This window comes from Dromaius novaehollandiae, chromosome 10, assembly GCF_036370855.1.
Source record: "Dromaius novaehollandiae isolate bDroNov1 chromosome 10, bDroNov1.hap1, whole genome shotgun sequence".
In the NCBI taxonomy this organism is placed as follows: Eukaryota; Metazoa; Chordata; class Aves; order Casuariiformes; family Dromaiidae; genus Dromaius; species Dromaius novaehollandiae.
In genome coordinates, this window is record NC_088107.1 from 16,891,347 (window position 1) to 16,903,153 (window position 11,807).

The 11,807-nt window shown below is 39.2% G+C and overlaps 1 protein-coding gene and 1 long non-coding RNA gene across 7 annotated transcripts in view; one reads left to right on the top strand and one right to left on the bottom strand.

Moving 5' to 3' along the window:
* LOC112991095 (uncharacterized) overlaps positions 1–1,273 on the bottom strand; it is a 69,331-nt gene extending 68,058 nt beyond the window's left edge. Inside the window, exon 1 of the long non-coding RNA XR_003261217.2 lies at positions 1,131–1,273. This is a non-coding gene — a long non-coding RNA (uncharacterized LOC112991095). The remainder of the gene's footprint in view (positions 1–1,130) is intronic.
* Positions 1–11,559, top strand: part of LIPC (lipase C, hepatic type) — a 64,978-nt gene extending 53,419 nt beyond the window's left edge. For all 6 annotated transcript variants that reach the window (XM_064517435.1, XM_026113341.2, XM_026113342.2 and 3 more), the window contains 5 exons: positions 506–739; positions 2,108–2,350; positions 5,807–5,927; positions 6,627–6,845; positions 10,375–11,559. In XM_064517435.1, the coding sequence (XP_064373505.1) occupies positions 506–739; positions 2,108–2,350; positions 5,807–5,927; positions 6,627–6,845; positions 10,375–10,486 (929 nt within the window). In that variant the 3' untranslated portion in view covers positions 10,487–11,559. The remainder of the gene's footprint in view (positions 1–505; positions 740–2,107; positions 2,351–5,806; positions 5,928–6,626; positions 6,846–10,374) is intronic.
* Positions 11,560–11,807: the final 248 nt, after the last annotated feature.

Sequence of the window (11,807 nt, forward strand, 5' to 3'; positions counted from 1 at the left end):
AACACAGTAATAAATTGCCCTGAAATCTTTTAATGTTGAAAAATTATTATAAATAACATGTAGCAGACATAGAACTCTTCTGATCCACAAGTGAAGTTTTATAGAGTTTCAGATCTCAAATGTGGGCTAAAAGTCAACCTTGTTGTAGGACTGCTGTCTTCAAAAGGGCCTCTGAAATGTGTGACCGCTAGAGTATGAGAGAACAAAATTAAGTAAACATTCCTCAAGAGAGAAAGCAGTAATGAGCATGGTTTGTGTATAACAAACATATCTATCTCTTTGGGCCAATGTCCTTGTGCATATAGCAGTTAGAGTGTCTTATGTTTACTTTACCTTTTGCTGTAACTATACACCCTCTGCAGGGCAAGTGTTGTTTCTATAAATGACTTCAGTAAAATTACCAGTGCTGTCAGTTTTTTTAATATTTATCACAGACTTCTTTCATAACAGTAAAAGAAGAGCCCATCTGTACTATATCACAACTGGATTATTGCATTTATTGCAGGCCTTGACCCTGCTGGTCCCCTGTTTGAAGGAATGTCACCAACAGACCGTTTATCTCCAGATGATGCAAACTTCGTAGATGCAATTCATACATTCACTAAGCAGCACATGGGTCTCAGTGTCGGCATCAAACAGCCTGTGGCCCATTTTGACTTTTATCCGAACGGAGGCACCTTTCAGCCTGGCTGTCACATCATGCACATGTATAATCACATTGCACAGTATGGAATCACTGGTAAGAACCAATGGGACAAAAAGGGAAGTAGTATTGCACCAGGACAGTATCTCCGGGAAACTTTACATATCTCTGTGGACTTAAAACAGTATCTAATGGGAGTCTTATCTCCCATTATATGCAAGGCAGTTTCTTTTCTAAAAACTAGTTATCTGACTTTTACATATATTGAGCTCACTCTTTTCCTACCGACTCCAGTAAGAAATTTGGCTGCTTAGCACTTCTGAAAATGAGGCCACGAGCATCCTGCTGTCAAGCACTTTGGAATAATTTCAAAGGTATTTGTTTCGGTGGTAGAGGAAATGAGAAAACCTGTTCAAATTAAGTCAGATTCATCTAGTGTGCACTTAATTATTTCAAATCAAACGAAATACAATGCTGTACTACTCACCTCCTTAATTCACCTTTCTCCCCGTCCTTCAGCTGCACAGTGGATGTTGCTCTCTCTAGGACCTGACTGCCAATGTTCCAGGCTGTTTTATATATAGAAGCCCAGTTCTGATGTACCTAAATGTAAATGTACAGAGAAACTGATGCAACATACTGCAGAGAGATAAGGCACTGATGCACAGTGACAACTGACCAAAAAAAACCCAAATAAGTACTTTTCACCCAGCATACCGCACTGCCAAAAATTTCTCAACTATCTTCACACTATCAAAAAAGTAGGCCTTACTAGTTAGCAGATAATTCATGAAAAAAGTGACGCCAAGTATGAGCTAGAAAGCCTGTCAGTGAAGACATGTAAAACAGTCTACTGTGATATATCGCATCCACACAGAATAAAATAACTGTCATGATTTGATGATAGATAGAAAAGAAGGAAAAAGACTTATTTCTCATGTATTTATAAGTATTTAATATATTTTTACTCCTTTTGCTCCATAATAGCTGCAAGCAAAACTGAACAAGAGGGTTTGTCACTCTGATAGGGACAAAATGTAACATTACCACATCAGCATCCAAAAGTCAGTGTTCTACCATTCAGAATAAGACTGGTCTTTAACGTGGTGTGGTCTGAAAAGACTGTGTGTAGCAGCATATTGTATTTCATTTTGACCTGAGCAGCCAGGACAATGAAGTCAAAGTACAAATTTACAGTCTTGTACTGGCAGGCTATATGGTGTCAAGTAGCAAATTACAGCAATCTATTTAATTTTACTAACATGATTGTTCAGCCGGCAACGTTTGGATGATTTTAAAGCAAGATCGCTACACGTATGATTACTGAAACAAAAATCACGACATTTCAGTAGTAAAGTGGGGAGAGAACAACAGCATATACTTAGCTGCTTACTGTATTCCTCTGTAGTTGGCACAGGAAATAGGAACAAGCACATATAGAACTCTGTTGTGATTTTTTTCTAGGCATCGCGCAAACTGTGAAATGTGCCCATGAAAGGTCAGTTCATCTGTTCATCGACTCCCTGCTTCACCAGGACAAGCAAAGCACGGCCTACTGGTGCAACGACATCAGCACCTTCGACCGAGGAATGTGCCTCAGCTGTCGGAAGAACCGCTGCAACACCCTGGGCTACAACATCCGAGAGCAAAGGCTTCCCAAAAGCAGACGTCTCTTTCTGAAGACGAGAGCGCATATGCCTTTCAAAGGTTTGTGGGAATGCTTGTCACAGTCTCCAGGCTGGTAAAGAAGCGTGAGAATGAGCATAGGCTCTGTGATCCAGTTTACTTATTAACGCTTATAAAGTCTACGGGGACCGTCAGCTCACTGTGGCAGCTGAGCATCCCGGCAGGCTGTCCTCATGTCCTTTCACCAAGATCCTGGCTCCTAATATTTCTGTGGGGAAGAGCACATTGCATACTTACCACGCACTGTGGATTCAGGGCCTCTGAGCTGCTCTGGGTCCTGACTGACAGGATTTTCCTGCCATAATTGTTCTGTTTGAGTTTATTGTAACACATGCAGGCTTACAGCCAAGCCAAAATGGCAGCATAATTGCTACAGCAGGCCTGTAAAACTTCTCGTAGACTAATTACAGACAAAATTTGGTCATACTTGGAACAAGAAGACACACAAATTACTACTTTTCAAGCACCAGACAGACGAGAATAGCACGCATTTTTCATAGGACAGAACTGTAGCACTAAAAGAGACTCAAGCTTTATCCCCATTAAATTACTTCATCAAGAGAACAACGTACGAGTTTTCTCCCCGAGCGCAGAGAGACAATCAGTGCGGGGTATCACTCGCGTTACTAGGGGTAGGGCAAACCGCCCCGCACAGCAAACGCCGGGGCCGCCCGCAGCGCTGAGGGAGGCAGACGCTCCCCTCCACCTGCCGCGGGCAGCGCGCGGGCGCGGCAGCAACGGCTCCCGCCGGCCGCTCGCATGGGCGCAGCCGGGCACAGCAGGGTCGGCCGGCCTCACGCTGCCCGGCCGGTGAAGGGCCCAGGGCTCCCCCCGCGGCCGCGCTGCCCGCGGGCCCCTCAGGGGCGCCCCTCCCCCGCGGCGCGGAGGTGCCCCCCGCGTGCTGCCCCCCGCGCGCTGCCCCCGGAGAAAGCGAAACCGTTGCTGTGAGGTACTTTCAAATCAGCCCCAACGGTTTCCCGCTGATCCAGCCCCACAGTACACGGCAGTTATTCCAGAGGGGGCTGCGCTGCCCTCGGAGACCCGACATAGCTGAATCTGACAAATCTCTTACGCTTTTTAAAACACCACAGGAAGCTGCTTAAATCCCGAAATTTTAAAGACCACATATAGTTCCTGATCTTATCCTGGGTCTGTACAGTTAGGTCGCCGTCGGAGTCAGGAGGCCCCCTGCTCTGACGGCACGCAGCTCTCTGGCTCACGCGCCCAGGCACCTTTCCTCCCTGCACATAGAGAGTTTACCACACGCTTAAATTATGTTCTGTTGGCTTTGATTTCAGTTTTTAAAGATGGTGCATTTTTATTCTTGGAACTGGTTTTGAATAAATAAATAAATAGATGCATTCATGGCACGTACCCAAATATCAGTGCCCCAAACAATAGTTTCCTTTCACAGAAGTTGCAGAACAAATCAGCAACTGTGGGACGATCGGCATGAAGTGATCTTTGTCGCTCTCGGGGAAATGTTTGAAGCACAAACAGAAGAAATCTGAGAAACTCAGCATTATACTTCACAATCCCCCACATTTCTTTAGAAAACTTGACATTCATTTTTCAAATTAATGGCATTACGTTCTGGAGTGTATGTTAATCCACTTAAAAAAAAAAAAGTGCAAAGAAGCTATCTTTGTAATAATGCTGTGATGGGACCCTAAGTCAACCAGAGGTTTTTACATGGATATGCTCTCACCTTTCTCCTTAAAAATTAGAACATATACTATAACAGCAAACTTTTACAAGAGAGAAAACTCAGAGCAAGACTAAGCAGTAATAAAAGTGATTTGTAAACAAGCTCAGCCTACTTTGTCCTCATCAGGTTTGCTTTGTGGTTGGCAGCAAACAACCAGCCATATTCTTTTCTGCTGAGTAACACCTTTTCAAAAGAAAACGCATACATGTAATAACTACGAAACAACAACAAAAAAAGGGATAGTTTCTCTAACAAATACCTTCCATTGCAAAAACTGCCCACGCTACACAAAAAAACAATATATGCACATATAAAAAGATTACTCAGAACAGTTCAGTGGAGCCATTCTCAGAAGTGACATTACGTGGCAAGTGTGAAACGAGTGAGAAGAAATGAGGAAAAAGCACCTATCTATATGATAACTGCAGTGCAATAATGGTTAACAGAATGGTTTCCTGTGTGTAATTTCACAAGGTGACAAGGATAAAACACACCTCTAATGTGTGATAAAACACACTGATGGATAAAGCACACAAGGATAAAGCACACTCTATGGCCTTTGTTAAGAAAAATTATTTTGGGTCTCCTTCCTTAATATCTGCATCTATTATTTTTGTTGATAAGCAGGCTGGCAGAGCACGAAACCACATTTTACACTGTAGAAATATTTTAGAGCTGAGTAATGTCAATCTGCTTTAGAAAATCTCCAATATCATTGCACACTTGGCTTTATTTTTATATGGTTGTGACTGTAACAGTGATTAATCAGAAACATAAATGGCACGCCCTGATTGTGGTATCTAAAATGCAGTGCCAGACACCAAAAAGTTATTTAGAAAATAACAGATCTGATGTTGGTGTTAAAAGTAGATAAAGAGCCACCATTGCTCAGATATCTTCAAGTCAAAGGTACAGATATCATTACTCAACAATAACTTTTCCATAGTAAATTTAAACTGCTACAGTCAAAACCCTTTTCTTTCACCAGGCAGGTAAACATTGAACATTCAAATACAGCTGACAGTATCTATGTGCACATGGCCTCTAACCATAGGGTTTTTTTTTTGTTTGTTTGTTTGTTTGTTTTTTTTTAACTAAGTCTCAAACTGCTCATAATCAGTATAGTGATGATGCTCAGGCATTCTTTATTCCCAATAGCATGTCATTTTTTTAATTTCAAAGACTTTCCTAAACACTCCTCTTCTAGAGATCACCAAACCTCAAAGCATTAATGACATATTTCTATAGCAGTGTGCTGAACAAAGTCATATTGTTAACAGATGCATGCACTGTATCATGCAGTCAAGGAAAGTTTGTGAGTCATCTGTTTTGCAGGAAGATTTTCTAGCTGTTCAGAGAAAAAGGCTGGCAACACTGCACCAAGCCTCCAATCTGTATCATACATCTCTAACCACATCCAGTCACAAGGACTCATCCCTGGTTAGATGGAAGATTTGCCAGAAATTTTCAGTTATACTTTAGAAAGGCTGAAATATTTCCCAAGAAAGAATGTTTTATACTACAAAAAGAACTCTGTCTAGCTTTCCTCTTTTCTGCATCCTTTAAATAGAGCAACAGGGCTCTAAAACCCCAAGGGATAATACAGCACAGCAATCATCAATGTTGATGTTTTAATTGCAACATGTTTGTTTAAAAGATAACAAAAATGTAAATCAAGTTTCTGCTTTGAAAGGCAAATTTCTTTTGCCAGACAAATCTATAGCTTCTTTGACCATTCATCTTCTCACTTTGCAAATTCTTTTCTACAGTCTATCACTATCAGTTCAAGATCCATTTCATCAATGAAATCCAAGAAAAGCAGGTAGACCCAACTTTTACCATCTCTCTGACGGGCACTAAACAGGATGCCAAAAACCTGCCCATCACACTGTGAGTATTTGATACCTTATGCCATCTTATGAATGAGAAAACAGGCCAATTTCCAGTACCTTATTTACGTAATAATGCTATGAATGAACCGTTGTAGTACAGTTATCACGTGCAGATGAACAGGAAATTGTTACCAAGCCATCTCTTCATCCACACCCCCCTAAAACACACAATTTCACAATGCTCATACAGTTGAAAAGTATGAAATATCTCATAAACCTAGTAGCATTCAGAGAATTTCCAAGATTAAGTATTCTGTCATGTTCAGCCCATGCCATGGCTAAGACACGTTTTTTATTAAAACACAAATATATAGTGTGTATATATACACACATAGAAGCAGATGTAATTCCAGTAAAGAATTTAAGATATTTCTAATGAAGGACTTTGTATTTACAAAAGCAAAGGCAATAGGATGGGTCAGCCTTTGCTCTCGTAGACAAAGGCCTAGCCTTGCTTTTCTATTGCTGTCAGAAACCACTGCTGCTTTACCAAGCATCTAAGTTTATCCCACTTCTGCTTTTTTTCTAGCAGGTTGTCATATTTCACCACTTTACTCACCTGGAGGAAAAGTAGAGAAATCAATGTTCTCCTGGAGAAGGGAGAGGAGGACCCTTTGGTTTTAAAGGGAAGAACCTCTTTTCTCCACGTTAATCCATATTAACTAAGATAGCATTAATCTGTTTTTGTTTTCTGCAGAGTTGAAGGTATTAATGGGAATAAAACTTACTCTTTTCTCATCACACTGGACACTGATATTGGTGAACTAATAATGATCAAGTTCAGATGGGAAGGAACAGCAGTCTGGGAAAATATCTGGGACACAGTTCAAACTATAATTCCCTGGACAAAAGGCACCCGTCGACCAGGGCTTATAGTGAAGACAATACGAGTAAAAGCAGGTGAAACGCAGCAAAAGTAAGTGTAATGAAAACACAACTTTTATGTAAAAATAAAACAGAAATTTGGCACACAGGTTTATCCTAGATGAGATACAATTGTCTGAGTCCCAGCAGTCACACCAGTGCTGAATTTTCCAGGTACAGCTTCTGGCTTTCTGGTTCTTCATGCTGTGTGATCTTTTAAGTGACTTGTAAAAGGAATTTTTTTTTGTTCTCAGATCAGAAAGGAATAGTAGAAAGTAGTAACTAGCATGTTTTCCTCTGCATGCCCTCTGCAAAGTGGATGGATTACCAGCTTCAGTAAAAATACCACTTACGTTCTGGCTCACTCTTGCAACTAATCTGAACTTAAGGCAGAGTAACCTTGGATGACAAAGTTTTGTTGATACTTGAGAATAGAGGATAGAGAAGGATTTAGGGCCCAGGGTCCAAGGAAGAACCTTAGTGAGCACTGCAGTGGAAACATCCTACACAGCTGATGACAATTTCTTCTTTATTTTTAGACTGTGTTTATCTCACTCCTTATGGAGTGTACAAAATTCAAAAGAAGATACAATGCAAGATATATTGAATTCAAAATTAAGGCCATGAAAATTCAAATTCTTACAGAATTTGAACTTTACAGAATTATGTCTTAATTACTTACAGAACTATGCCAAATCTTAAATATTTACCTTTCAATAGCTACTTCATAGAGAAATTCATTAATATGCACCAGTACAGGCTGGGGGCTGACCTGCTGGAAAGCAGCTCTGTGGAGAAGAACCTGGGAGTCCTGGGGTGGACAAGTTAACCATGACCCAGCAATGTGCCCTTGTGGCCAAGAAGGCCAATGGTGTCCTGGGCTGCATTAGGAAAAGTGTTGCCAGCAGGTCAAGGGAAGTGATCCTCCCCCTCTCCTCAGCCCTGGTGAGGCCACATCTGGAGTACTGTGTCCAGCTCTGAGCTCCTCAGTAGAAGAGAGACGTGGAGCAAGTCCAGCATAGGGCCACTAAGATGATTAGGGGACTGGAGCATCTCCCTGCTGAGGAAAGGCTGAGAGAGCTGGGACTGTTTAGCCTAGGGAAGGGAAGACTGAGGGGGGATCTTACCAATGTATACAAATATCTGAAGGGAGGGTGTCCAGAGGATGGGGCCAGACTATTTTCAGCGGTACCCAGCAACAGGACAAGCGGCAACGGGCACAAACTGAAACACAGGCAGTTCCATGTGAACATGCGGAAAAGCTTTTTTACTGTGAGGGTGACAGAGCACTGGAACAGGTTGCCCAGAGAGGTTGTGAAGTCTCCTCCTCTGGAGATATTCAAAACCTGCCCAGACCTGATCCTGTGCAACATGTTGTAGGTGACCCTGCTTGAGCAGGGGGGTTGGACTAGATGATCTCCAGAGGTCCCTTCCAACCTCAACCATTCTGTGATTCTGTGAACATCATTCTTAAAAGTCCGCAGTAGAAGAATCACACACAGAACTAAGCAGTATCTGATTTTTTCATTGCATTCACTGAGGTTTAGGGTTTTATGGTAAAATTAATTTGTTGTTGTCTCATTCATTTACGTTACACCAATCTGACCTCTGATAGTTGATAATGAGTTACTAAACTGTGCAGGCTAAAAAGCCTTGTAGAAGAGGTTCCTGGAGTGCTAAACTGCAGAAGCAAAATTTCAACTACAGAAAGGATGAAATTTCTATAGTGTGCAAACAGAATCTGAGCAGTCCTGGGAAAAAAACAAAACAAAAACACAGCTATACTTCTACACACCATACTTTCACTGGTATTTGATAGCCATTTGTGCACTCTGGTTGTGCTTTTTGTTCTATGGTATAAAATAAGCGATGTGAATTTTGTCAGGGAACTCTGAAGTAGCATCATGCAGCAGTTTTCCAGAGAAAAAGCTGCTGAATGCAAAGTCAAGTCTCTTGTTTTTTTCTGCTGATTGCTTTGGAACTGGATCACCAAGTCTGAGTGGTGCTGTTCTTTACATACAGCAATATTAATAACACTTTTGAAACTGCTTATTCTCACAGGGGAATTTTGGCCAGAAGATAGAATAACAAAACTTGTAATGATTCCCACAGCTTTAATCCTTTGAGAAATTTTAAATGAGCATTTTAATTAAGGTTAATGAGGAAAGCATGTCTTACCTTGTAACTGTGGCTCAGCCTCAGAAGGTGTTTTTCCGTGCTAGAATCTCTTTCTCACCAGCACCAACTGTAACCACTGCAGATTTTCTGTGGAATAGTACTCATTGGCAGAGCTGCATCTCCTTGATACTGACATGGAAAACAAATAAGACAAAGTGATCTAAAGAAAATTTTTCATACTGCAGCCAGCCTGGGGTGGGGGATCATATTTACTTGTTCTTTTTGTCCTTACTGAAAATGTATTTTATGGGTATTTTCCTCCTCCTAACTCAGCACTTCCAATATGCTGTAGCCATAAAAAATAAGTCTGTTTCTGTTGCATCTCATGCTGTTTTTAAAGCCGTGATGCCAAATCAGTACTGACCTAGCTGCCAAAATAAATTAAAGCATAGTATACGCTATAAATTAGAGAGCCCTATTTAAAAAGAGATTATGTACCTTGAGAAGAAAGGTATGCACACTGAAAGGATGTCAGATACAGTCATTTTTCTAACCAAAAAGCTACTCTCCAATAGCGCTTATATGTCAATAACATGGCACCAGCCAATGCTACTTATGTGCTAGTTAGGGAGCCCCCCCCAAGAGATAACTGAGGTGAGGAATTACTACACTACCATAGAATAATGTAGGTATCTTTAAATACCTAACGTTCTTTAGAAGATCTTTGCTGTAAGCAGAAGTCGGAGTTTGTGCCAAGATTTTAGTATGTGCTGATTACATGCTGTTTTCTTTCTGTGCAGTCTGGGAATGTAAATAACTACTGTTGCAATGCTGTAGTAATGCTTGGGGGTGAATGAAAGATTATTAGGTGATTTTAAAAGCAAAAATGAAGAATGCTCAAGGAAAAGTATTTTCTTCAAAGAAAAGAGTGGGTAGATTTTGGTCTTCTTGGAAAGACCAAAACCACGGATCTAAGAATTAGCAAGCTTAGAATTTAAATACCAAAAGTACTAGAAGGCACAGGTCTCCTCAGTTGTCTTGTGCTTTCTCGAGAATTTGAACATACTGTTGATAGTATTTTATGTATGTACACTTACCTTTACTAATTTGCATTGCTCATGGTATTCATATACACAATAAATTTGCATACACAATTGTGTAAGCACAATATACACAATACACACACAGTGAGGGTACGATTTAGCAGATCAGCATGTTGTGTATGGTATCAGAAAGAAACAGCAGTCATGTACTCAGCACATGGGAATAACACTCCTCTTACTCTGCACCTAGTATCTGGCTGCCAGATACATCTCCCACCTCACAAGCCTGTAAAAACAATGAGATACTTTCCTGTAAAGACAGGATGAAGAAAATGAAAGTCAGAAGAGAGTGCAAACTGTTTTATACTGAAAGCATCCCTAAAAGTAACATTAAACTTACATGTTGTATTTTCTTTCTAGAATGACATTTTGTTCTCAAAGCATTGACAACATTCACCTTCATCCGGCCCAAGAGAAAACATTTGTGAGATGTGAAGATCGCTTTCCAAAACAAAACAGAAAGTTTACATGAGCAAGAACACAAAAAACTACTCATCAAAATACTATACATCTAGTAAAACATTTAAAAAATACAGAGCTGTTTTACACAAATTAAAATATCCTGAGAGTTTCAGAGGTAATGAAGAAAATACATATAAAATTTAGATTTTGTGGTGCAACAGTAAACTGATCAAAGTGATCAGTTGGCAATTTCATCAATAGCAAATGTTAATTCTAGATTGTTTAAAGCTTTGAAAGAGCACCTGCTCATTAGAAATTGAAATATTAATATTTTAAAGAATCATTACTATAAGTCTCTGAAAATGTATTTTATTTTGTTGGATTTAAGGGGAAAAGAGTCTTATTTCCAGTTAAATACTTTGAAACATGAATAGTGAATAATATCAGTTAAACCTTTTCTAATTTATTTACTAATGAAGGGGGAGTTAAATAATTTATAGGAAAAATATTTCCAAATAGATAATTAACAAATAATTCAAACTTTTACTTTATAACCTTCAAGCTCTCGAAGTAGAAAATATCTAAGCTAGCCATTAAAATGATAAGACAGGCAAAATAACTGCATCACCTAAAAATGCTAAACTGTGTCCTATTGGAAAGTGCTTTGCTGTTACATGTTGAGATCAACTATTTTAATTAAACTAATAATTACTTTAATGATGCTTAGTACACTACACACAATTCTAGCACAAATAAGTTCAGTAAACTTTCTTTAAAAATCATTTTTATCTGTATATGTAAAGTCTGAGTTTTCAGATCTTTAAATCACTGTACAGTAGTTTTTAACATGATTTGAAATTGCATCAATAAATGGAAAATGGTACAACCTTTGAACATCTTCAGTACATATGTTTAAATTTTTAAAATTTACTTATACAGACATTGTTTCCTATGTCATAATAGAAACTGCATAAAGAAACATTTCTGCATTGTCTCAGATTATTTTTACTTTCTGGTTATTACATATGGTAATAAAAAGAAATACATGCATAAAAATATTTTATTCATCACTTGATAATGCTAAGCACCACAAGATTCATTAAAAATTATGTTTCTACAGCTCTGTATTCTGAATGCAATTTGTTTTAAATGTTCTAGATTGAAAAAAAAAAAAGTTTAACATAGTCATAAAACCTGGGGCAAAGCATATATTCCATACCAACATTACACAGAATTTCAAATCAAAATATACAGATGTTACTAGGATTAAAATGAGATTAACTAAAAAAACATGACAAATGAACAAGTTAAGTAGAACTAGCAATCCTGCAAGCAATGAACAGTGTTCAAGTGTTGGATGTAGACATCTTTGCTGAGTATTCAGAATATTA